This window comes from Medicago truncatula, chromosome 3, assembly GCF_003473485.1.
Source record: "Medicago truncatula cultivar Jemalong A17 chromosome 3, MtrunA17r5.0-ANR, whole genome shotgun sequence".
Taxonomy (NCBI): Eukaryota; Viridiplantae; Streptophyta; class Magnoliopsida; order Fabales; family Fabaceae; genus Medicago; species Medicago truncatula.
The window spans coordinates 33,575,237-33,602,774 of record NC_053044.1 but is presented as its reverse complement, the minus strand read 5'-3'; the positions used below and the strand labels follow the sequence as shown (position 1 = coordinate 33,602,774).

Below are 27,538 nucleotides of genomic sequence, written 5' to 3'. Positions count from 1 at the left end.
ATATAAAAGCTCGATAAGTCGCAAACCTGAACAGGCGGCTTAGGCAAAAATGAGCGTCTCGGTGGACTGAAAACCCAAAAGGGCGGTCCAGGCAAAAATTAGAGACATGAACAAAGATGATTATCCTGATATATCGAAAACCCGAAAGGGCGATCTATGCAAAAGTTAAGGATCAAAAGACAAAGTAACTGCATCCGCTCAGGCACAGTCCACTTGGGGCATCCAGCTATCAAAATACCTCCGATTCGAAGTATCTGCAGATCAAAGACTTGGAACAGGGGCATTCAAAGTTGTTAGGGAGAATAGTGGTTAATTTTTTCAATGTACCATCCCATACATTTACCATTTTCCAAATTTTTCAAAGATCCGTGGAGCCATGCCCTTGGCAGGTCACCACTCAATTCATCAAATTTGAGTCTGTGCCCATTTATTTGAAACTCTCATTTATTCTATTTGCATAATTTCTCCTGTTTTTGATGGCAATACTTAAAGCAAAAATTTTCAAAAAAATACAAAAACTTGTTTTACATCTTTTAAAAAGTGTGAACAACAAACACACTATCTTTGAACTCATGAGTAGGTGAAGCGTACATCAGCATCCGCCTCGAGAGCAGTTACATGCCGAAAGAGAAACATGGCTAAGCATTATGGAGAGGACCTCCGCTTTGAGCAAGATGCAGTCATAATCTAAAATAAAATAAAAAAAGATACAAAAAAATCAAAGCTCGCTAAGTTGAAAACCTGAAAAGGCGGCTTAGGCAAAAATGAGCGTCCTGGTGGACTGAAAACCCGAAAGGGCGGTCCAGGCAAAAATTAGGGGCAGAAAAAAAGAATATATTCCCGGTGGACTGAAAACCCGAAAGGGCGGTCTAGGCAAAAGTCAGGGATTTAAAAAAATTATATAAAACAAAAAGCATGACTGCTGAAGCATACCAATGGAAGGACACTCTATGCCGGTTCACAGGTGGCGACTTCTTCCATACCTTTTATCAGCAATGGGCTTTACCCCTAAGAGGCATCAGTTGCTACCCTGTGCCGGATCTTACACTGTCAATGGATTGATTTGTTCACAATAGTATCATCACCAAGGAAGTTTGCCGAGTGTTTGTACTGCGATGTCAGTCCGCCTCCCATCTTACCTGTCTTGTCTCGTCTCATCGAGTCACATGTCATATAAAGTCTATACAGTCAAGCAATTGCACATTTGCATATTCACACATCCATACATTCATACAATCATGCATTCATCAATATTTTCACATATTCATACATTTATACGTACACATCATATGCACAACATCAATTCACACATAATTGCATCAATCGTCCAGAATCTCGATTCAGGCGTGTCTCATTGGTTCAGTCTTAACTTACCATTGTGTCAAGCCGCAAGTTTCTACAAATAAGCCTCTTCCATTTACCTTCTTATTGTCAAAGTGTCATCCCCAGCATGAAGCCGTGCTAGTCATGACACTAATCAAACTTCAATTTCAAAGTGTCATCCCCAGCGGTAGCTTTGCAAGTGGTGTCACCAGTCTATTTCAACTCTCAATAGTGTCATCCCCAGTGTGACTGACCAAGTTGTCCTTTCATTCTTACCTTTGTTAAGCTATCTCATCGATAGTTAGGTAAAAGTATCATTTGTCTTTGTTAAGCTATCATTTCAACGGTAGTTAGACGATGTTTTTTCTTTCATTCTTACCTTTGTTAAGCTATCTCATCGATAGTTAGGTAAAAGTATCATTTGTCTTTATTAAGCTATCATTTCAACGGTAGTTGGACGATGATTTTTCTTTCATTCTTACCTTTGTTAAGCTATCTCATTGATAGTTAGGTAAAAGTATCATTTGTCTTTGTTAAGCTATCATTTCAACGGTAGTTAGACGATGGTTTTTCTCTCATTCTTACCTTTGTTAAGCTATCTCATCGATAGTTAGGTAAAAGTATCATTTGTCTTTATTAAGCTATCATTTCAACGGTAGTTAGACGATGGTTTTTCTCTCATTCTTACCTTTGTTAAGCTATCTCATCGATAGTTAGGTGAAAGTATCATTTGTCTTTGTTAAGCTATCATTTCAACGGTAGTTAGACGATGGTTTTTCTCTCATTCTTACCTTTGTTAAGCTATCTCATCGATAGTTAGGTAAAAGTATCAATTGTCTTTGTTAAGCTATCATTTCAACGGTAGTTAGACGATGGTTTTTCTTTCATTCTTACCTTTGTTAAGCTATCGCATCGATAGTTAGGTGAAAGTATCATTTGTCTTTATTAAGCTATCATTTCAACGGTAGTTAGACGATGGTTTTTCTCTCATTCTTACCTTTGTTAAGCTATCTCATCGATAGTTAGGTAAAAGTATCATTTGTCTTTGTTAAGCTATCATTTCAACGGTAGTTAGACGATGGTTTTTCTCTCATTCTTACCTTTGTTAAGCTATCTCATGAATAGTTAGGTAAAAGTATCATTTGTCTTTGTTAAGCTATCATTTCAACGGTAGTTAGACGATGGTTTTTCTCTCATTCTTACCTTTGTTAAGCTATCTCGTCGATAGTTAGGTAAAAATATCAATCGTCTCTGTTAAGCTATCAATACGATAGTAGACAATCATTTTCCCCAGTGAAACTACATTCCCCTAGCGGAGTCAGATCCCTTTTCTTCAACGAATTAGGGTATACCGTTGTTGCTTCTCAATCGAGTCAAATCATCCTGCATTCATAAATTGCATCACATGCATCGATAGCATCTTAGGTCAAAAATGGTGTACTTTGTATTTAAGTCTCTTCGACTCGTCAAATCAAAGATTTCATCTTCAAATCTCCAGACGAAGAAACTTAAATAGGGGCATCTGTCATACCCCAATTTTTGATTTAAGGCCCCACTGATACATGTCACTTGACTCTGATCGATCTCTGATTTTCCAGTAAAAATTCGGCAGAGAGGTATTTTAAAATACCTCATTTTTTGATTCCGAGTCGGACCCTCTTTTCTCTTTTTATTTTCTTTCCATCTTTTATTAATTTTAATTTTAAGATTAGTTACTTTTTTTTATATTTAATAATTTTTATATTCCATCTTTAATTTTATTTTTCTTTAAATAATTTAGTTCAATTTGTTTTTATTTTATTTCGTATTAGATTTATTTTATTTTATTTTATTTCTTTTTAATTAATTAGTGTCCAAAAAAAAACAAAGTGTCAATAGGTCCAAAATAAAATGTACAAGGTCTAAAAAATTTCAAGTCAAGTGTCAACTTTAACATTCCTTTTTCAAAATTCACCATAATTGTCCATCATTTCCATTAAACCAATTTTTCATTTTTCATCAACCTCCTCACCTATAAATAGAGCCCTCATTCCACACAATTTCACACACCAAAAGTTCTCTTGAGTTGTCAAAGAACTTTTCTCTCTTCTCCCTTTTTAGCTTGTGTTGACGAGCTATTCTTTTCTTCTCCCTCTTTTTTTTGTCCCTTCGGAATAAGTCCCTTCGGATAAGTCCCTTCGGAATTTTGTCCCTTCGGTAATTTTTGTCCCTTCGGTTGTCCATTTCTTTTATTTTCTTGCATTTTATTTCTTTTTAGCATTTTAATTATTGTTATTTATTTTCCAGCAATTAGAATGTATTTAGGTCCAATGTAAATATAAATGAGAAAAGTGTGTGGGTGTGTGTGTCCTTTTATTTCTTTACCGACTTATATATCCAAAAATGCAAAAAAAATTAGATTAGGGATTTTGTGGTGATCCAATGTCACTACAAAAATCCACGCGCTTTTATTTTATTGCTCCGTTAGTTTAATTTTCATTTAATATTCCAAAAAAAAACAAAAAACATGCAAATAATCAAAAATCACAAAAAATATTTTCATAAATAAACCTTGATTCCAAAATCAAGTGATCCTTTTTTTATTTTATTTTTCTTAATCAAACTTTCAATCAATTTAATCATACCTTGAGTTCATTTTCTTTTAAATTAAAAAATACAAACCAAATCTTATTTACCACTTGGCTTTTCTCTTTAAAACTTTTTCAAAACTTATAAAAAAAACACAAAACAAATCAAACGTCAATTTCTACCCCGAACTACGAGGTTTTGATCCCTCACGGGTACGTAGGCAGAGGACCATGTCCTTCCAAATCATAAAAAATGTAGATAAATTAGGTCTCACTTTCTTTCTTCTTTTAATCATCACATTAACTTCTTTTTTGAAAAGCAAGCAAGTTTATACCACATTAATTAAATAAAATCAAGAGGTTCTCGTAGAGTACTACAAATATTTAGGGTGCTAATACCTTCCCTAAATATAACCAACCCCCGAACCCTAAATCTCTCAATATGGGGTGTTTTGAACTTTTTTCCCTTTTTCTTAAAAAATTAAATGTTCAGTCGTGAAATAAATTAGTGAGTCAAAAGCTAATCAAATAGCCTTGACCTCCAAAAAATGACGCGACAGTGTCATTGAAATAAATAATTATGATTAGTTTGGTTTGTTATAACTTGAAAGCAACAAACATTTATATTTTTAATTTTAATCCAAATCAAAATTTTCATAAAAAAGAAACACGGTTAATAATTTTTAAACGTTAGTGCAATAAAAAGAGCAGAAAGACGGGCTTATTTATAAATAATTTGATATTTTGAAAATATTGATCGAGACAAATCAAACATCATCTTATATGCTAATAATATGGTCACAATAAGTTACGCGAATAGTGCATATTGTCAAAATGCGACATGTATTTTAAAACGGATGAATATCTACCTTGTGGAAATCACTTGGAAAATGGGGATTCATTTCCTTTAGTAAAGGCTTTTATGAGTTCACATTTCCCTTGAAAATAACTTGCGTGCCAACTATTGCATTACATATTAAGATGTTGATGCCACGTCCCCAATCTTTATATGTCTATGATGTTTATTTATTTATTTTTCAGCTTATTTTTTATTAAGCTAAATCACAGAGTTATTATAGTAGTAGTCGATCCTTGTACAAAGTTTGTGTTTGTTTAACCTCAGTTATAGATAAGCATGTAGAAGTTTATTCTTTTAAGAGGGATACCATACAGAAGCCGTTAACAATTACCTCAGCTTGTGTAATGTAGTGGGAATGGTTATTAAATTAACCTCGTGTCCCTCGCTTCTGAATTTAATAAGACAATTTGAGGATCCATGGATAAGGCAAAAACATTAATTTTGTCTATAAATTGATGCATGCAAGATATGAGGAAATGCAATACAAAGTTGAGCTCATAATTAACAAACAATAGTATATTGTAACAATGGCTTATGTTAAGATTGCTCCTTTTGCTGTCTTCTTGCTTGCTGCTTTCTGTATGTATTTCAATCATCTTTCTCACCAATGTTAAATTATAGTCTACTAAATTATTAATTACCCATTGTCCTAAATATGAGTTTACTAAATTATTAATGGTATGTGTATTATATTATTGTAGCTGGTTCTTTCTAAATTATTAACTAACCATTGTCATATCATATGTGGCATCCGCTTGCCTCCTCGGCTAATTAAAAATATAAGTAAATTACGCACAAAATTTAGCAACGGAAATAATAAATTTCAGTTTTTTTTTTTTTTTTTTTCTATCTAAAATTAGTAACTAATTTTATTCTTATAATAAAATAATGGTATGTGTATGTTGTTCAAACTATAATTAGCTTTGTCATTTACAGTAATGTTCTCGATGAAGAAAATAGAAGGGGCAAAGTGTGGGGAGGCTTGCGACACGCAATTTAATTTTTGTAACGCTGGTGATGGTTGTCGTTGCTTTATCACGGATGCTTATTTGACTCTTCCTGGCTTTTGCGCCCAACTTACTTCTATTGAAAAGAAGGTTGAGGAACTACCTAACTTATGTTGGTCTCATGCTGAATGCATAAGAAAGGGTAGTGGAAATTACTGTGCTCATCTTCCTAATTCTGATATCAAATATGGCTTCTGTTTTGCCTCTATCTCTGAAGCAGAAGATGTCTTATTGAAAAGAGACTTCTTGAAGATGTCTGTTTCGGCTTAATATCAATATGTCAAAAAAAAAGCCTGCCATGCTAGATATTATGCATTTATGTACGTACTACTTACTTTAAATAAGTAGTCTTTGTTTCCAACTAAATAATTGGGTTTCTTAATATCCATCCAAATTTCAATAATGATGCATGTGCTTGGTTGTGGCTATTTAAGATATGGTGTTGATTTGCAAGTAATGTATGTCATTATTCGTTTTCTAATTTTCATATAACAATCAAAGGAGTATTATTGATAAATCATATACCTCTAATCAAGTTGTTCGGTTCCTGGACCTCAACATTCAAAGCAAAAAGTTTTCCACCCGCCTTCTTAGCCTTCTTAGACTTCGTGCATTTAGTATTAATGTGACCCGTCTCTCCACAATTATAGCAAACAATCTCCTTACTCTTGCATTCAAAAGATTTATGTTAAGTTTTTCCACACTAGTAAAGAACTGCATCCTTCTTGCACTCATTCACATAATGCCCCATGCCTCCACACTTCGCCTCCCCCACTTGGCTTGGAGCCACCACTAAAATCCTTCTTCCTTTATCCTTTCCATATGGTTTTCCACGATCACTTCCTTTTCCTTTATTCTCATTCACCATCTTATAGAAGTTCCTCCTAGCCTTGCTCGCCTTATCAAACATCATACATTTGTTCACCAAAGTAGCAAAATCTCTAATCTCATGGAACCCCACATTCTGGTAGATCTTCGGACGCAAGCTGCTCTCAAACTTTTATACACTTAGATGCCTCCGCATCCACAATATTGATGTACGGACAAAACCGAGACAACTCTTCAAACTTTGCTACATAGTCTGCAACCGACATGCTCCCTTGCTTATAAGCTCCAAGAATTCCACTTCCTTCTTGTTTCTCACATCAGTTGGGAAATACTTCTTCAAAAACTCTCCTTTGAACATGTCCCAAGACACCACAACAACACCAGCTCCCAGACCCCTACTAGCATTCGCCCACCAATACTCAGCCTCCTCCACAAGCATGTGAGTGGCTTGCCTCACCTTCTGATCCTCCGTAGTAACCATAGCACGGAAAATCCTCTCAATACCTTGAAGCCAAGTCTGCACTCCCTCTGGATCGTACATCCCCTTGAAAGTAGGAGGATGGTTGCACATAAAGCGGTCCAACCTCAACTCGTCCGCACCACCCTGCTGTTGGTGACCATGTGCCACCTGCTTATTAGCCTGAGTCAGAGCATGAACCATAGCCGCCAAAGCCTCTTCAATCGCTGTATCGTTCCTACTAGAACCCGCCATCTCAAAACTACGCAAACCACAACCAACAGATCAAAAAAGCACAACAAGTATCGAAGGTATCTCAAACCATTCGCATACAAACCGGAAAAAAATCACCCGATTTTGGTTCGGACTAGACCAACATGGCTGTGATACAAACTTTGTAACACTCTAAACCCCGAAAGGAATAAAATATGCAGATAATTCATATATCAAGAGAGTTTAGATGCTACATCTTCATTTTTCTTAAAACATGCATAAATTGATTTTTATTAAAAATCACATCGGAAAATCCTCATACATAAAATCTCTTCAACGTGCAATATTCCTAAAAAACATGAATAATAAAATCTCCACACCATATCTCAGGTTTTAAATACATAGCTATGATCTCATCAAATCAAATCCAGCAACGGATAAAAGACAATAAACAAAAATGTTCGACACCCTAATCAGAGCCCAACAAGACTTCGAGCAAAAGGTAAATGAGGTAGCTTCGTCGCTAGTCCTCAAGCAACACAAGCAATAAGATAATCAGTCATGCACGCCGTCTACCCATTCATAAAAATAGGCAGGCAGTCAACGAAACGACCACTAAGGTTAGATAATATTCCACATAATAAAGTATAATCAAATAAAGCATTCAAAGATTTCAAATAAATACACATATACATATTCAACATTCCTACGATACTAACTCACATGAATATTATCATACCACCATCTCAGTATATCAAGAAACATATACACGTTCACAATTTCACATAATCACAACATTCACCAAATTTCACTAATGCACATATTCACCAAGTTACATAGTCAAATATAACATATTTCACTGATTTCAAATGCATGAAATGTTCTAGACACTTTTAATTACATGCATATGTTACCATTTTGGATTACAAAAATACTTTTAACGTATGAACCCACTAACGTAATCCCCACTTTATTACCTTCTTCACTGATCATAATTATTTCTAACTAATGTAGGAACCTGTGTCTTGCGTGGAGAGTTGTTCAGAGTTCAACTTTTTTACATTTGAAAGAAAGTGACTCGCAGGTGCCTAAAACCCCAAGGGGTGAAGACAGAGCACCAACAACCATCCTCACAAGATTGACAACAGTCTACTTCTATTTTCTTAATCGAGAACATTACTGTAATTGACAAAGTTAATTAAAGTTTGAACAACATACACATTCCAATTTTAGATAGGAAAAAAAATAAATTTTATTATTTCCGTCGCTAAATTTTGTGGGTTATTTGCTACTATAAATACAAGCGTTCTACTAGAAGGCACTACTAAGATGTAACCCAAAAAAAAAGGCTAAGATTCATCAAGATGCAGATTCTCACAAAGCAATTGTATATGAAGTTATTGGTGTTGATTGTAAGAAGATTGAATGACAATGATAATTACTAATCTATTATCAAATATTTACTCTAAATTTCAAGCAACAGGCTGAGAGTTTTGTATCAAAGTATTATACAAATGACCAAATAATTTGCTAATCAACAAGAATGTGTTCCACTAGAAGGCAATGCTATCCAGCAAGAAGAGACCCACTTGGATTGGCCCAATATTATTGGTTTGGGATTTAAGAGAGCGATTCTCCTCAAAATTTTATGTCCGATTTCCTCATATGCAATTAGTTATTTTTAGGAGAGAGGAAAGAGGCAAGCAGATACATGCAACATATGACGTGGCTTCAAAGTGGAAACATATAATAACTCACATTTTGGACAGTGGGTAATTTTTAAGGAAATGTTAACGAGTGTCTTCGGGACACTCTTTAAGACCTATAAATAGTAAGTATTTTTAAAAATCCATGTAATCATTTCTTTAGGAATTGAAATATTTGACTTTTTTTTAAAGAATAACTGCTTATTTTAGAATGCTTAAAGAGTGCCCAAAGCGGACTCGTTAACAAAACCTTTAATAATTTAGTAGACAACCACTTTAGTAGACGACCTCTCATACTTTATTTTAGTGACATATGACATGGCTTCAAAGTTGAAACATATACTCCATCCTTTATTATAAGTTTCTTTTGATTAATTTCACACATATTAAAAAAAATTGATGTTGTAGTTTATTTTGTGATGTGAATTTTACTAAATTATCTTTTGTTTGCAACGTGTGTTTAATTTGATTTTTCTTAGTCCAATGCAAGTTAATAGTATTAAAGGTCTTGTTGACGAGTGACCTGTGACACTCTTTAAAGATCATATATTTAGAAAATACTTTTTTAAAAAAAATCATGTTACAAATTCCATTGCATTGATTACACAACTTTTCATAAAATCTTACTATTAAAAGTGTTTAAAGAGTGCCACCGTTAAAATTTCCCTGGTATTAATTAGTGAAATATTTAAGAAAAAAATAAATAAATGAATCTAATAATTTGTATAGGAGCTATTGTCATTTTTTTTTTTTTTTTTTATATATATAAGACCATTTGATCTATAATAAAGACTAAAAACATTAATTATTCAATGTATCTAAAAAATGAAAAGGAGCTTATAACTATAAGGATGAAGGGGAGTACTAAAAACATGTCTAATTAACCGTGAAATATCCAGATTCATGGTTAATTATTTAAAAAACCTCGTGTCCCTCGCTTCTGAATATAATAAGACAATTTGAGGATCCACTGATAAGGCAAAAACATTAATTTTGTCTATAAATTGATGCATGCAAGAAATGAACAAATACAATACAAAGTTGAGCTCATAATTAACAAACATTATATTGTAGCTGGTTCTATCTTTTGATCAACCAATGGCTAATGTTAAGCTATCCCCGTTCGCTGTCTTTTTGCTTACCGCATTCTGTATGTATTTCAATCATCTACCATGCATGCATTTTTATTTATGTTTTATAAATCATGAGAAATTAGCCTTAATCTATGAGAAAATTTGTAATTACATATATGAGAAATTGGATATGATAAAATTTTAAAAACCTATGACTATTTTCAAAAATATCAAATTAACGTAGTGTTTCTTTCAAATAACATTTTATTTCATATGAAAAATACCGTTCAATGTTTACACCGTCCCCGTTGTAGATTTTATGTTTATATATTTGCCTGAGCAATTTTTTTTTATATATATGTATGAAATTCGATATGATATGATAAAATTTTGGAAACTCATGACTATTTTGAAAATATCAACATTAATGTCGTGTTTATATTAAATAACTTTTTATTTTATATTTAAAACACCGTTAAATATTTAAACCACACTCGTTGAGTATTTTATATATTTATATATGTAGAAGAAAAAAATTATTTATAGATATGTGATAATGATATCATTAAATCTTTATACCGCAATTGTTGTAGATTTTAAGTGCTTATATCTCAAAAATCAAATTTTATATTGTTTCTATTAAATATGTTTTTTTTATGTACAAAATATTGTTAAATATTTGCACCACAATCATTGTAGATTTTACGTGCTTATATCTCAAAAATCTAGTTTTATATATAACGTTACGAGAAAGTTAAAGTTAAATTTTGAAATTTATTGATCATTTTAAAAATATGAACATTAATGTAATGTTTTTTTATATACAAATTAGTGAGATGAAGAGATTAAAAGAGATCAGAATAAACTATTTTTCTATACTTATGACATAAAACAGTAAAATAAACTTTTTTCAAATATTTATGCCAAACATTTCTTTTTTCCTATATTTAAGAGAATTGGATAATAAAGTGAAGAAAGAGAAAACAAATTGGTTTTATATTTTTCAAACTGACCATTAAATATATAAAACTAAGAAGACCATGAGTTTAAAAAAGGACAATTATTTTGTCAAAAAAAAAGGACAATTATGGAATTTTGTTGGAGTATGATTTTACTATATTGTTATATGTTAGTAGATTTTCTTTTTTTAAACTGAATTCATGATTTTTTGGCCTATTTTTTCAAACTGGTTATAAATAAATAATATTCCATCGGTTCCATTTTAAATGACCTAATTTGAGTATGTGCACTATTCACGTAACATACTTTGATCATATTTTTCTACTAATATCTAAAGATAAATTGTAGCATTAGATTTGTCTCGATGAATATTTTAAAATATAAAATTATCATAACTTTTTTAACAAATTATTAAAAATATTTAAGATCAAAATTATACGTTATCGTACATAATAGAGTCAACTGTGTCCCATATGAGAAGAAAGGAGTAACACTTCTATAGGATTATTTAATACAAAATAGTCAAGAAAAAATTTAAATCCCGCCGACTGATTTCCATGTCTGATTTGTTTTGGTGAGAGAATAATTTTAAAAATAAATAAATAAATAAATTGAACGGCCAATGCACTCGTGTGTGTTTGCAATTGCAGGGAGTGAAAGAATTTTTTGACATAAGGAAAATGCATTGGAAAAGGTAGCATGTATTAATTAGCTTGATGAGAAGATGTAATATTTGATTGGTCTTTCTATCAAGTGTCTTAAGGATACTAGAATATTTGTTAGCATTTTTCATATTTAATTAATGGGAGAATATATATATATATATAGTAGTAGATATGTCTCTGTCCTCGGCTAAAAAACACTAAATTACCCACAAAATTTGATTGATGGGTCTTTCTTCACGTTTTCTTTTTTCTTCTTGTTTTTTTTTTTTTGTCTTTTTTTCTCTCTCTCTCATTGTTGTGAGGTGTCATTCATTGGTTGGACGTGACTAAATCCATTTTATTGGTCTAGTGACCACATAAGAATTTCTCCTTACAATAATGGTATGTGCATGATGTTCAAACTTTAATTAGCATTCTCATTTACAGTAATGTTTTAGATGAAGAAAATAGAAGGAACAGGATGTGGAATGCCTTGCAACGAGGTGCACGATGTTTGTGACTCTGAAGATTGTTTTTGCTATAGCGAGGCATCTTTTAGTGGTGACGGCAATTGTGTGACATTTACTCCTTTTATAAAGAAGGTTGAAGAACATCCTAACTTATGCCAAACTCACACTGAATGCACAAAGAAAGGTAGTGGGAATTTTTGTGCTCGTTTTCCTAATTCTAATCGCAAATATGGCTTCTGTGTTGCCGCTAACTCTGAAGCAAAAGAAGCATTCAAGATGGCCTCAAGTTCTAAATTAAAAAATTACTTCTTGAAGATGTATGTTCCTGCTTAATATCAATATGTCAAAAAAAGCCTACCATGCTAGATATAATTTATGCATCTATGTATTATAAATAATTAGGCTTCTTAAGGGGATGTATGTGCATGGTTTGCCTTTCACCAGCATTTCTTATGCCTTTGTTAGGCCTGTTGTTTAATTAATATATGTTTTTTCAAGTAATCAAGGAAATTGCACAATTAGACAACAGGGTAATTGATGAAGACTCAAAATTTAAACAATTGAATTTCATTACCATTTCATTATAATTCAACAAAAGAGTACAAAACAACTCACTCCAAGAACAAATTCATTAGAATATTTATTTCTAATTGTTGAAACATTGATGTGAAGTTGGAAGAAAATTGAAAGGTTGGAAGATTAAACATCAAGTAATACAATAGATTACACGTCGAAGCATGTAAAGAGTAGAACAAAAAGAGAGCAATTAAACAATATCCAAACAAGAGAGAGGGCTTAGCCACCTAAAAGAGAGTAGTTTTATTTGGTCCAAATGCTGTTGAATTGATTCTTCCTTATGGTTGAAAATTTTGTTGTTCTTCTGTTTCCAAATTATCCATTTACACAAAAACCACATGACATGCAAAATAAAACTCCTTCTAACTTGCTCGGTAGTAATATAATTCAGCCTCCTGCATTTTTTTCCTTGATTTTATTCTCGCAATTGGATATAGCAATCTCAAAAGCAGCATTTTCTTCCTTCAACGTCTCTTCTCTAAGCTGGGCCTAATGCCACGTTGAGGAATGAGCGTTCAACTGAAGAGTAAGAGTGTTATTAGAAGCAAGAAAAAGAGCATGAAGATGAGGAAGACAGTGAGGAATATCATGAGGAGGCAATCTAAGCCGTAGATCTTGAATCGAACGTTGGAGGCAATTTGTTTTGGAATCGAAATCGCGAACGTAGGTTTTTTGAGAATCGGCAAATAAAATTGGGATTGATGAATCTTCTGTAGCTGATTCTGATCCTCCGTTGCCTCCTACATCTTCTGCCCATGCTAATAATCCTGCCATTTTTTTTTCCTTTTCTCAAGGCATATGCATGCATGTTCTTGCAGGCAAATCCATTTTATCAGCAAGTCCTCAATTTATTTTGGTGTTTCCAATTATAAGTTTGGAATACTTGTATTTATATTTATTCAGTTTTTTTAATTGCATAATCACCTTTTATGTCTGTGGAAACGCTAATAACAAGAAGGGTGCTATAGAAAGACTAAAGATATGGAGAGTTTATAAAAGAAAAGATAAGAAGACTAGTGGCTGAAGTTGCTAGTGAGGAGCTTTAGTAAACCACAAGGTGTCTAAGTAGAAATATTTTACTAGTATTATTTAATAATGATACTCTCTAACTAATATCTTTTAGAGAGATCGCATTCAGAGTTTATCCCTTAGAAGTAGGTTTATCTCTTTAGTAGTATTTAAGTAGGAGTAATAGTCTTTCAGAGGGTATGACAGATTGAGTTTTCTGTAAATCTGTTTAGGGTCAGAGTAGAATTTTTCTCTGAGTTGTGTGTAAGCTTTGCTCTGAGAATAGTTAGAGAATCTTTATCCTACTATTTTACTATTTTCATTCATACCAATAAAGCACCCTATTAGTTACAGTTGGTTATTGTTCAAATCTATTGGTTTCTACCGATCTAAGAAACAAAATAAGGAGAGAGAGGGAGAGAGGAGAAATAAAAAAAAGAAGAGAGGTGTAGATTGGATGGGAAATCAACTCTTGTATTCCTCTCTAAAAATAATTGTGTAAAAGATCCTACGTTTATAATTAATACAATAAATTTAATTTTTCTCGTTACAAATAAATACGCGTTTCATTTTTAAAATCTTCTGTTTGTCGGTTCATTTCTTCCTCGTTCAAATACAACACGAGATCCCTTTGGTTGTTGATAAAGTTCCAAATCCTGCTGACACTGTGTTTTACCTTTACGTGCAACCTAAGCACATCAATTACATATTTATATGCTATATATAACTCTGATCAAGAAATTAATCACTTATTTATTGAACAAATTGCATTCTACCAAGTGATTAAAGAGTTAAATAATGGCATGTCTCAATCTCAATTTATGATCACTCTCCTCATTATTGGGAGTACTAACATAAAATAAGTATTGTGTATACTAGTTTTGTTTTCTTCTAATAATGGTATGCGTATGTTGTTCAAACCTTAATTAGCTTTATCATAAGAAGATGGTTGATGATCATCCTAATTTATGTGCATGACTTTCCTTTCATCAGCATTTCTTATGCTTGTGTTAGGCCTGTTGTTTAATTAATATATGTTTTTTCTAGTAATCAAGGAAACTGCACAATTAGACAATGAGGTAATTGATTAATCAAAATTTGAACAATTAATCTCATTATCATTTCATTATAATTCAAAAGAAGAGTACAAGCTATCTTTACATTTTAATTTAGTACAAAACAACTCACTACAAGAACGAATTCGTTACAATGTTTTCTGCTATAACTATTTCTAACTAATGTTGGAACCCGTGTCTTGCGCGGGTAGTTATTCAGACTTCAACTTTGTTACATCTACTCGTTTTTAATACATATATATCTGACGTATGGAAAAAATAAATCAAAGATTGAGATTAAGAAGCCTACACGCATGCTTACTGCATGTTTGATGGATTGGTTCTAGTGGTAAGGAACTTCTATCAAATTTAGAAATACAGTTTCCAAAATCACCCATTTTTCAGAAGAACATCATGATTTTATTAAATAAGGTTAAAATCCAAACTATCTTTATTTATGTAGCATTGAATTCACTTCCTATTGAATCTTTCAAAGAAAATGAACATGATTCTTTCTTCTCCAACTCGAGAAGTACAACTTGTGGTGGCCATATCCGAGATTGCAATTGTCCCTTATTTCAATCTCCTATCATTATCTCAATTGAAGCAGACCTCCAAGCAGAGTCGTTGTAAACTGAACCGCTGCCACTGCAGAATATCATCATAAGGTCTTGAAATCATGTATCTTTAGGATACTTGTTAAGGATTCAAAAAAGGAAACAATTGTTAAATTTTAAGTTGAAAATTACTTTTTAATGTTTCATTATTAAGTACACAACCCCTAAGATAAAGTTTCCACTTTAAATTTCTTATAAAGTATGCTAAGGACCAAGGGCGGATTTGGATTTTGAAAACCGATGAGACAAATTTTTTTCTCTCAAATAATTAAATAATATTAAATTTAATAAGAAGTTATATTAAAAATAGTAGTAGCAACCGAAGTTACACAGAAAATTTTCCATTTGTTGAAAATGAACTAAAATTATATCATTACTAACTATTCTAAGAAAATCTCTTTATGTATAGGTTACAAGAGATGTCAAAGGCTCTAGTACTGACGGGTGAATGCGTTGCGCTATTGGGAATCGAACCTGAAACATTAAGGAGAAACACAATCTCAAATCTCAAGCCAATACCAACAGACCAACCCCAGTAGAAATTATAAAAAAAAAAAATTGTATTTGATATATGAAAAAAATATATACATGTGTATAAATTAAAAAAAAATCAGTCCCCGTATTAATATATACATTAAAATATAAACACATGTATAAATTATAAAAAAAAATAGGTTCTCTTATATGAGTAAAAATATAGACACGTGTATAAACAAAAAAAATGTCCCCATATTAATATATGGAAGGAACAAAATAACTGTATCTTCAAAAATACGTCTTCACATCCTTCTGTTCTCATTGAGAAAGTCAAGCTAAATTCATTTATGTGGTTGAAAGTAAGACAAGCGTCCTTTAATTTTTGTTATCATGATTGGTGGAAACATCCGCTCCTTTGTATGAGTTTCTCCTGTAATTTATTTTGATTGTTTTGGTGGTGCCTCTCTTTTATTGACACCTTGTCCTTGTATACTTTGATCGGTGATTCACTTTAGCACGCCTTGTGCGGGGTGCTTCACCATTGTTATTAATATATCTCATTTTGGTTTGTGCAAAAAAAATGTGTGAATAAAAATATAAACACATGTATAAACATAAAAAAGAAATTAAATGTTTGTATTAATATATGAGTAAAAATATACAATGAATTGATCAAAAAAATTAAAAATTAAACTAAAAATTGGACCTGCACTGGTGTGGCACTTGCCACACCATGCCTTGTTCAAGTTTGCCCCTGCTAAAGACACTCGATAGCATTTCCGTTATGTATAGGCATGTCTAATGTGCAAAGCTTTTTTTTGTTTCCTTCAACAAAACAGAGTTTATTTGTTTACCTTCAGTTATAGCATAAGCATCTTTTATGTCTTTGGATTGTGATATTTATACACCCTATCCATCTTATTTATATCTCGGGTGAGTCCTCCACTCCCACTCTCTAAGACACAAAATAAGGAGAGAGAGGAGAGATAAAAAAGAAAAGAAAAGAGGTGTAGATTGGGTAGAAAACACAATATAGAAGTTGTAAACTTAACTCTTGTATTATTCTCTGAAAATAATCGAGTAAAAAATCCTATATACATTAAATTTAGGCTATATTCTATATTTCCTCTAAATAATTTATGAGTTTCATTTTGATCCCAAGTGATTAAAAGTAAAAGAGCTATGTTATTTGTACATCTAAAATTGGACAACCAATGCAACAACTTTTAATTTTGGTAAAGACTTTTATATATGAGTTCTCATTTCCCTCTAAAATAACTTATGTGCATTACATATTATTAAGATGTTGATGTTCAAGTTTATTCTTTTAAGAGGGATACCATACAGAAGCCGTTAACAATTACCTCTGCTTGTGTAATGCAGTGGGAATGGTTATTAAATTAACCTCGTGTCCCTCGCTTCTGAATTTAATAAGACAATTTGAGGATCCATGGATAAGGCAAAAACATTAATTTTGTCTATAAATTGATGCATGCAAGATATGAAGAAATGCAATACAAAGTTGAGTTCATAATTAACAAACAATAGTATATTGTAGCAGCTGGTTCTTTCTTTTGATCAATCAATCAATGGCTTATGTTAAGCTTGCTTCTTTTGCTGTCTTCTTGCTTGCTGCATTCGGTATATATTTCAATCATCTTTCTCACCAATATATACCATTCATGCATTTCTATTTATGATTAATAAAATCATGAGAAATTAATCATAATCGATTCTCAACTAATTTTATTATTATAATAATGGTGTTTGTATGTTGTTCAGACTTTAATTAGCTTTGTCAATTACAGTGATATTACCGATGAAGAAAGTAGAAGCAAATTGTGATGGACGTCTTTGCGGTACCTTTATGAAAGACTGTGATAGCAGTTGTAAATGCGTAGCCTTTGAGTGTGTGTGAGTTTTGTTTGTTATGGTACCTGCGAAAATCGCAATGTGGCAAGTGGGAATTTTCAGAGGAAGGTTGAGGAACATCCTAAATAGAAATGCATGAATGCACCAAAAAGGGTAGTGGAAATTATTGTGCTCATTTTCCTAATTCTGATATCAAATATGGCTTCTGTTTTGCCTCTGTCTCTAAAGCACAAGACGCATTCAAGATGGCCTCTAGCTATAAATTCAAGAATGACTTCTTGAAGATGTCTCTTCCCGCTTAATATCGTTCGATGTGAAAAAAAGCCTACCATGCTAGATATCATGCATCTATGTACTTACTTTAAATAGTAGTCTTTGTTTCCTGCTAAATAATTGGGTTTCTTAACATCCATCCAAATTTCAATAATGATGTATGTGCATGGTTTGACCATGTAAGATATGATGTTATTTTGAAAGTAATGTATGCCATTACTCGTTTTCTAATTTTCATATATACAGTTGAAGATTTTGTATTTTTGCTTTCATGACTTTGTATTTTTGGTTGTCTTTCGTAGCATGTGTTATGCTTTTGTTAGGCCTGTTGTTTAATTAATATATGTTTTTTCACACTAAACTATCACACACTTGATCCCTTTTCCTCCACCTCCTCTCAATTCCCCAATTTCATCTGCTTCATCTCATCATATCCATCGAGTATGTCCCACTTCTTCTCGCCACCGCAACCTGTGACATTGTGTTGACAGTTGGAGTTGCTTTGGTAGTGGTGGTTATAAGTATCCTTGTTCTTGCTAAGGTTCCAGAATCATAACCTTGGATATGGTAGTGATTTCTCTAAATCTAGACCTTCACATCGAATATTACAAACTCTAATTTGTTCTTTTTATGAGTTTTAAAGTAGAAATTGAAATCAATTTCAGGTTTTTTAAAGTGTCTATAAAATAAAATTCAATACTATCCTTGCATTGTTGAAATGAATTGAAATTATTAAAATCAATTTGTAAGGGGACATGAGTGAGAAGACACAGACCATGGAGAGGGGGGAGGTGGCGGTGATGGAATGATAGGGAAGAAAGTAGAAGCGGGTCAGAGAAGAGAGAAAGAAATTCCTGCATGCATTTGTGCTGCGTGTACAATGGATTGGTCCAAGTGTTAAGAAACCTCTATCAAATTTGGAAAGATACTTTCCAAAACCACCCAGTTTTTCAGAAGAATACCATGATATTATAAAATAAGGTTTAAATCCATGCTACCTTTATTTATCTGGCATGAAATTCACTTCCTATTGGATGTTTCAAAGTAAATGAACATGATTCTTTCTTCTCCTACTCGAGAAGTACAACTTGTTGTGGCCATATCCGAGATTGCAATGGTTACTTTTTTCACCCTCCTATCATTATCTCAATTGTAGCAGACCACCAAGCAGAGTCATTGTAAACCGAACGGCTGCCACTGTGGTATAGGTCACCATAGGATCCATCATAACCACCCGCTGATACATTAAATGTAGAGGAAGGATTTGTTAAGAATCCCATAACTAGAGGATATGACTCTAGTTTGGTTGAGAGGTAAAAAAAAAAAAAACATGATCAATAATTGTTCCATCAGAAATGAAACTCGAATTCTTTCCTCATTTGATAAAGCTCATTAGCCGCATCTCAACCACTTGATTATTTATATTATATTTTAAATTAACCAGTAGGAGATGGTGAAATTTCAAATGACTATATACTACTTTACATTTTAAGATATTCATGCCAAGTCATTGCAGCATATCAGATTCTCTTCTATTCACATTTACTAATTTTAGGCCAAAGTTTAATCGGCAACATGTTAATATGGTTGCTCATATTTTTGCAGGCAAGGCCACTTTGTCAGTTAGTGCTACAATTTATTTTGATGTTCTCGATTGTATTAACAATATTATTATCAATGAAATGCTATAAGCATTTTTTCATAAAAAATAAAAAAAAATCATGCCATGCCAATATATTTATGTTTATAATTTTTATGAAAAAATGCTTAGAGCATTTCATTGATAATAATATTGTTAATACAATCGAGAACATCAAAATAAATTGTAGCACTAACCGACAAAGTGGCCTTAGCATTTCATTGATAAAAAAAAAAAAAAAAAAAGCTAACAAGTGTTATTATGGTACTTTGTTATAAAAATTCAAAAAAAAAAAATTGATAAATTTTATGTTAAAAAAATTACTTTTTAATGATTCAATGTGTAAAATACACAACTCACGAAATAAAATTTTCCCTTTAAACTTTTTATCAAGTATCATAAGGATACTTGATAACATTTCTCATATAAACAGGCACCTTTTATGTGCAAAACTTATTTTTCTTCCCACAAAACAATGTTTGATTGTTTCCCTTCCGTTATAGCATAAGGCCCTTTTATATTTTGGATTGTGATATTTGTACACCTAATCCACCTTATTTTTACCTCGGCTGCATGAGTCCTACCTCCCACTTTCCAAGACACTAAATAAAGAGAGAGGGGAGAAATCTAAAAAGAAAAGGGATTGAAACAAAATATAGTTTTTGTCAAACCAGCTCTTGTATCCTTCTCTAAATATAATTGTGTAAAAATCATATGTTTATAATTAATACAATAAATCTAATTTTACTCTTCTGTTTGTCTAACTCTTCTGTTTGTCATTTCATTTCTTCCTCGTTCGAGTACAACAACTCCACGAGTTCCTTTGGTTGTTGATAAAGTTCCAAATGCTGAATAATTTAAAAATTGAATATATATAATTAAACATTCTTTCAAAAAATAATAATTAAACACCAACCTCAGTGCTTATAAAGATTCCTTTGCTCGTTCTAAGATACAAACAAGATAAATTCTACCAAGTGATAGTTGAATAATGGCATGTCTCAATCTCAATTGAGTATCAGTCTCTTCACTATTGGGATTACTAATATAAAATAATTATTGAATGCATAATTAAGCACAAACCAACGTGCAGAATACTAGTATCCGATGAGATTACTTTGAAAACAATTATTGAGATTACAGAGTTTGTGTTTGTTTACCCTCAGTTATAGATAAGCATATAGAAACCTCAGCTTGTGTATTTTAGTGGGAATGCTTATTAAATTAACCTCGTGTCCCTCGCTGTTGAATTTAATAAGACAATTTGAGGATCCATGGATAAGGGAAAAACATTAATTTTGTCTATAAATTGATGCATGCAAGAAATAAAAAAATGCAATAAAAAGTTGATCTCATAATTAGCAAACAATAGTATTCTTTCTTTTGATCAATCAATGGCTTATGTTAAGCTAGCTCCTTTTGCTGTCTTCTTGCTTGCCGCATTCTGTATGTATTTCAATCATCTTCCTCACCCATATATAACATGCATGCATTTCTATTTATGTTTAATAAATCGTGAGAAATTAATCATAATCGACTCTCAACTAATTTTATTACTATTATAATAATGGTATTTGTATGTTGTTCAAATTTAATTAGCTTTGTCATTTACAGTAATGTTTCCGATGAACAAAGTAGAAGGAGCAGGATGTCAACAAAGTTGCGGTACCTTTTTGCCAGGTTGTCGTAACGGTTGTGAATGCGTACTCGTTGATTGTACGTTCGGTGTTTGTGTGGGTTTTTGCGAAAAAGACAATGTGGTAAGTGGAAATTTTCACAGGAAGGTTGACGAACATCCTAAGTTATGTATGTCTCATGATGAATGCACGAAAAAGGGTAGTGGGAATTATTGTGCTCACTTTCCAAATTCTAATCTCAAACATGGCTTCTGTTTTGCCTCTGTCTCTGAAGCATAAGACGCATACAAGATGGCCTCTAGTAATAAATTCAAGAATGACTTCTTGAAGATGTCTGTTCCTGCTTAATACCGATATGTCAAAAAAAGCCTACGATGCTAGATATATGTCATACCCTAAATTTTGACCTAAGGTCCCACTGATGCGCGTCACTTGACTCTGATCGATCTTTGATTTTTTCAGTGAAAATTCGGCAGAGAGGTATTTTAAAATACCTCATTTTTGTTCCGATTGCGGGCCCTCTCCTCACTTTTTTTATTTATTAGTCTTTTAGTTTTATTTGTTTTAATTTTACCTTTATCTTTGATTATCATTACTTCCATTTTTAGGTCTTATTTTTCTCTTTCTTTTTTTTTCTTTTTTTCTTTTTGTGATAATAAATGTCAAAGAATAATAAAGTGTCAATAGGTTAGATTTTTATTTTTTTTTCCGAGGTCCATTCTCTCAAACACGCCACTCCATCAGTGCCAAAAGTCAGATTATTCTTTCCAAATCAAGCTCAAACGCGTTTCAGCCTTTAACAGTCACTTAATCACCCATCAAGCCGATTCATGGTCCTTTAATCTATTTCCTTTTAAGAATTTGTATTAGCCTTTAAAAGAAAGAGAGGAAATCAGAACTGTTCACGGACAATTTCCACAACCAAAAAACACAAAAAAACCCTAGCCGCAAACAGATAAAAAACCCTGGCCGCAAACCTGTAGACGAAAAAATCAGAAACCTGCATCAACAATTTCCCACACAAGCCAACACCATAAACCACCAATTTCAATACGAAACTCAATCAACCAAAACCCTTCCTCGAAACCCTTAACCACACACAACACAACCGATCGGACAAAAAAATACGAGACAAATCGGACCCAGCAACACCGTCGACGAGCTCAAACCGAACACCATAGGACTGTTTCCGAGTCACCATCGCGTCGAACCTATCAGGGACAAACGGACCAGAATCATAACCACCTCGTCGCAGATCGAAGAGAAAGGAAAGGTATAATTTCGTGTCTTTTAGATCTAGGACTGTTGGGTAGATATTTGATTTTTTTTAGTGTTAAAAACGGACAGAGGTAAAAAAACCGAGTAGGAACAACAAAAAAATTAAACAAAACTGTTTTGGGAGCGGCGGCGCCGCCGTCGATGACGGCCAACCGCCGCGTCGGAGCCACCTCCGGCCACCCATCTCTCTACCGGAGAAGAAAGAAAAGAGAAGAGAGCTTTGTTTAGGTTTTAGGGAGTAGAGAGAGAAATCCATGTTTAAAATGAAAAAACCAGTCCACAGCCTATATATACTGTTAGGCCGAACCGGTTCAGCGCTTGAACCGGACCGGACCTAAAACCGGTTCCCTTTAAGCCCAACGCTCCATCTGTTTTCCAAAGGCCCAGTTTCAATTCCTCTTTATATACTGCACACCCCATAATACTGCTGCACCCCCCCCCCCTTGTGTTTAAACCTCATTTTTTTTTTTATTATTTCTTTCATGCCTTTTATTTTTTTTGTTTTAGCATCGTAATCAACTAGGCTTAATGTAAATAATTTATTTTTCTTGTCATTTATTTTCCGCAGACTTTAGAATGTATCATAGGCTTTTATGTAATAGTCGTAGGTGCATGTGTGCGTGCGTGTGTATGCCTCTCTTTATGCTTTATAATTTAGGTTAAAGGTCTTTATGGTGATCCAACGTCACCATGAAGTACCTACGTTTTATTTTTATGCTCCGTTAGTTTAATTTTAGTCCAATATTCAAAAACCACAAAAAAATCAAATATGCAAAACTCCAAAAATATTTTTTAATAAACCTTGGTTTGTAACCCAAGTGTTTTCCTTTTATTTTCTTAATCAAATGCTTAATTGAATTAACATTCATAATAGATTTGATTTCTTGTAATTAAAATTTGACCAACCTCACCTTATTTTATCTCATGCCTTGAGGCCTCTTTCCCTTCTAAAAACCCATTTTCAAAAATATCTTAAAATCAACCTAACCCACCAAAAAGAAACTTTTTAGGTGAACTACATTGGTTTTGATCCCTTTTCTTTAAGGGTATGTAGGCATGGGATTTTTATCCTTCCAAATCAAATAAAAATAACCAAAAACATACTTCTTCTCCCTCCATTCTTTCACTTAGATTTTTTAGGTAATAATTTTCAAATAAGCAATGAATTTAGCACAAGATAAATTAGGTAAGAGGTTCCTACGGAATACCGTAGACGCTTAGGGTGCTAGCACCTTCCCTTCGCATAACCAACCCCTGAATCCAAAGTCTCGATAAGGGTTTTTACTCATTTTTTCCCTTCCCACGAATAAAAATCGAGAGTTCAAAGATTGATGATTCAAATCAATTAATGGTTTGATATCCGAAAACCACGAGCACAGAAATGGCGACTTCGCTGGGGATATTAAATCCTACGCGGGTTAAACCCACCTTACTTTCTTTATTTTGTGCTTTATTTTTTGTTTATGCTTTGTAAATATCTTCTTACATACTACGTGAGTGGTGAGATAAGCTCTACACCCGAGCTTGAGGGAAACTTAAGATAGGACGGTGGTATAATCATAGTTCCATACCAAGAGTACTCTTCGGTATTGGCACATGTGATAACCCCGCTCAACGGAGGGATCTTGGAAGTATATGTTGTCAACGTGAGTACTCATGTTTGGCATGCTATTTTCAAGTGACCATTGAAGTTGAGGACCTTTAGTCACCTTTAACCCATCTTGGCCTTTTAGGACGTAGTGCGGTGGCTAATCGAGAGTACTCTTGAATTAGTTGATACGCGATACTACACTCAAACGAGACTATCCGACGAATATAATTGGAATGGGAGTACTCCCGTCACCCGATAAATATTCGGAGGTGGTTAAAGACTTTGGGAACTTGGTAGAACCCTTTTTACAAGTGCAATTTGAAACCTTAGTCCTTACCAAATGGCGTTGTTACTTAATTTCACCATACATCCTAGCATTATCATGCATACATGCATTCATCCATAAATATCTTTTCCATTCATCAAAAAATTGAAGGACTTATAAAAGCTTTTTTGTAAACATTGTAGATATGAGGAGCCTTAGGCAGTATAGTTTCAGGAAGCCGGATCTTTTGAGTTTGAGGAAGCTAGGGAAGAAAGTGCTTTGTACGGATGACTTTTTCGAGCAACATGGAAATTTGCTGGGTGTTGTTAAGACGGATATCGACGAAGGGCTTCTCAATGCTTTTGTCCAGTTCTATGACCCGGGCTACCATTGCTTTACTTTTCAAGATTACCAGATCCTTCCCACCTTGGAGGAGTACTCTTGTTGGATTAATCTACCAGTGTTGGACAAAGTACCTTTCAGTGGCCTCGAGGAAACTCCCAAACACTCAACCATTGCCGCAGCCCTCCATCTTGAAACGGACGAAGTGAAAACACATCTCATCACCAGGGGGAAATTTTTGGGTTTCTCCACTGATTTCCTTTACGAAAGGACCACATTCTTTGACAAAATGGGGGTTGCCTATGCTTTTAACTCTATCCTTGCCTTGCTTGTTTATGGCCTCGTACTCTTCCCTAGCCTCGACAACTTTGTGGACATCAAGGCCATCCAAATTTTCTTGTCAAGGAACCCTGTCCCTACCTTATTAGGTGATACCTATCTCTCCATCCATAGACGTACCCAAGCTGGTCGTGGAACTATCCTTTGTTGTGCACAATTGTTATATCGGTGGATCACCTCTCACTTACCCCGAACTCCTCGCTTCACCACCAATCCAGAAAACCTTCTTTGGTCAAAAAGACTCATGTCCCTTACTCCAGCCGAAGTAGTGTGGTACGACCGGGTTTATGACAAAGGAACTATTATTGACAGTTGTGGGAAATTCGCCAATGTACCACTTCTTGGTATGGAGGGAGGAATTAGCTACAATCCTACACTTGCCAGACACCAGTTCGGATATCCCATGGAAAGGAAGCCTCTCAGCATCTATCTAGAGAATGTGTATTACCTCAACGCAGATGACAGTACAGGCATGAGGGAGCACGTCGTGCGAGCTTGGCACACCATTCGTAGAAGAGATAAAGACCAGTTAGGAAAAAAGACAGGTGCCATTCATCAATCGTACACTCAGTGGGTAATAGATAGAGCTGTCCAAATCGGGATGCCTTACAAGATATCAAGGTTATTATCTGCAATCACTCCAGCACCACCCCTACCTATGACCTTTGACACCGAGAAAGAGTACCAAGAGCGTTTAACCGAAGCGGAACGTGAGATACATAGGTGGAAAAGGGAGTATCAGAAGAAGGATCAGGATTATGAGACTGTAATGGGCCTGCTGGAGCAAGAAGCCTATGATAGCCGATAGAAAGATGTGATAATCGCCAAGCTGAATGAAAGAATCAAGGAGAACGATGCCGCCCTTGATCGAATTCCCGGGCGAAAGAAGAGGCGTATGGATCTCTTTGATGGTCCACATTCTGACTTTGAGGATTAGGCCGCTTCAGGAGCTTGAGAGTCTCTCAGTTTGTCTTTCAGGTCATTTTCTAGTTTTCCTTTATGTATTTTGGAGTCTATCCCTTGACTCAGTTTGTTAAAAGGGAATTATCTTTGTTTTACTTTAAAGTCTATCCCTTGGCTTTGTTGTTAGGAAGGGAATTATCTTGTAATCAACTTTGTTTTTTTAATGAATTGTTTAGGTTGATATGTTTACAAAATTGCTTCTATAGGTCCTTCGATAAAAATATATAAAAATTGCATATTCTGGCATATAGCATATCATGCATCATATTACATTCATAAAAAGTGTCAAAGCCAAGTCTCATACTTTCCTCATTTCTACCTCAGGAGAAAAGCAAAGGTGGCCCGGCGTATTCAGTACAAACCTACCCGTGTTCACCGTACTCGAGCATAAATCAAGAAGAAAATGGCAGCTACTGAACAAGAGAACAATGACCTTAGGGAAGAGGTTAGTAGCCTCAAGGAAGGTATGGAGAAGATAACTGCAATGATGATGGACATGATGGCCGCACAGGCACAAGCCTCTCAAGCAAAAGTTGTTCAGACTGTTCGGGCAGATGTTGAAGTCTCTCAGCCTGCTGGTTCTCCGGTGACCCAACCAATTTCTACTGCAACTATTTGGTTCTACACAGCCTTTGGTGAATCAGTTTTCCTCTGGTGATATGACAAACATGTATAATTCAGGGTTTCGTCCTGCTGGCTCTCTTGGTTTTTCTGTCCCTCCTCAGTATCATATGCCGCCAGGCTATCCGTGGGGCATGCCACTCGCAAATAATGAAGGTGTTCGTCATAATGCACCGGAAATGCAGTTCCCTTTTGGTCAACAACAAACACCGTTTTATCAGTCCGGCCAGCCTTTTCCTCAGGCCACTATGACCTGTGCTGGACCCCTCGTTCATGCTGCTCATCAAGAAGAAGATCAAGTTTATTACTCCAATAGTGTGGCTGGTGATGATAGGGTGGGAAACTTGGAAGAAAAGTTTGAGGCGGTGCATAAAGAGTTAAAGACTATCCGCGGTAAAGAAATGTTCAGTCAGAATGTGAATGACCTCTACTTGGTTCCAGACGTGGTGATACCTCATAAGTTTAAAATGCCGATCTTTGAAAAGTACACAGGGGATACTTGCCCTGAGATGCACTTAGTCACATATGTCAGGAAGATGATAGCTCACAAGAATAATGAGCCTCTGCTTATTCACTGTTTCCAGGACAGTTTGACTGGTCCCGCACATACGTGGTACATGAATTTGAAGGGCATCACTACATTTGAGGAGTTGGCCAATGCTTTCATCCAACAGTACAAATATAACTCTTATTTGGCACCTAACCGGAAAGAACTTCAATCTATGACTCAGGGTGATAAGGAATCTTTCAAGGAATATGCTCAGCGCTTCGTTCAGAAATCTGCTCAAATCCGTCCGCCTCTGGATGAAAGGGAAGTGTCCGATCTATTCTATGAGACTCTGAGCCCTTTCTACTCAGAGAAGATGCTTGGTTGTGCT

The 27,538-nt window shown here is 34.1% G+C and overlaps 3 protein-coding genes and 2 pseudogenes across 5 annotated transcripts in view; all 5 read left to right on the top strand.

Moving 5' to 3' along the window:
* LOC25489250 (albumin-1) overlaps nucleotides 1-27,538 on the top strand; it is a 91,477-nt gene that overhangs the window by 42,470 nt on the left and 21,469 nt on the right. The window lies entirely within an intron of this gene.
* Nucleotides 5,196-6,273, top strand: LOC25489257 (albumin-1). The gene is made up of 2 exons (XM_013605165.3): nucleotides 5,196-5,328; nucleotides 5,686-6,273. Exons 1-2 carry the CDS (start codon nucleotides 5,277-5,279, stop codon nucleotides 6,024-6,026), a joined length of 393 nt encoding a protein of 130 aa, XP_013460619.1. The 5' UTR covers nucleotides 5,196-5,276; the 3' UTR covers nucleotides 6,027-6,273.
* Nucleotides 9,993-12,641, top strand: LOC25489256 (albumin-1-like; annotated as a pseudogene).
* LOC112419828 (albumin-1-like) lies at nucleotides 17,324-18,095 on the top strand (annotated as a pseudogene).
* LOC25489251 (albumin-1) lies at nucleotides 20,964-26,188 on the top strand. Of its 3 annotated transcripts, none has more exons than XM_039831391.1 (2): nucleotides 20,964-21,070; nucleotides 24,599-26,188. In XM_039831391.1, exons 1-2 carry the CDS (start codon nucleotides 21,019-21,021, stop codon nucleotides 25,882-25,884), a joined length of 1,338 nt encoding a protein of 445 aa, XP_039687325.1. In that variant the 5' UTR covers nucleotides 20,964-21,018; the 3' UTR covers nucleotides 25,885-26,188. The 3 variants fall into 3 exon arrangements, with proteins under 3 accessions (XP_039687325.1, XP_013460613.1, XP_039687326.1); XM_013605159.3 differs by lacking the exon at nucleotides 24,599-26,188 and adding an exon at nucleotides 21,239-23,252; XM_039831392.1 differs by lacking the exon at nucleotides 20,964-21,070 and adding an exon at nucleotides 21,537-22,534.

What these genes read in the sequence shown, in the direction of transcription:
- LOC25489257 (XM_013605165.3), top strand. Translation starts at nt 5,277, where the DNA reads ATGGCTTATGTTAAGATTGCTCCTTTTGCTGTCTTCTTGCTTGCTGCT. An exon ending in CTTCTTGCTTGCTGCTTTCT is followed by an intron (nt 5,329 to 5,685) that starts GTATGTATTTCA and finishes TGTCATTTACAG; the next exon opens with TAATGTTCTCGATGAAGAAA.
- LOC25489251 (XM_039831391.1), top strand. Translation starts at nt 21,019, where the DNA reads ATGGCTTATGTTAAGCTAGCTCCTTTTGCTGTCTTCTTGCTTGCCGCA. An exon ending in CTTCTTGCTTGCCGCATTCT is followed by an intron (nt 21,071 to 24,598) that starts GTATGTATTTCA and finishes TAAACATTGTAG; the next exon opens with ATATGAGGAGCCTTAGGCAG.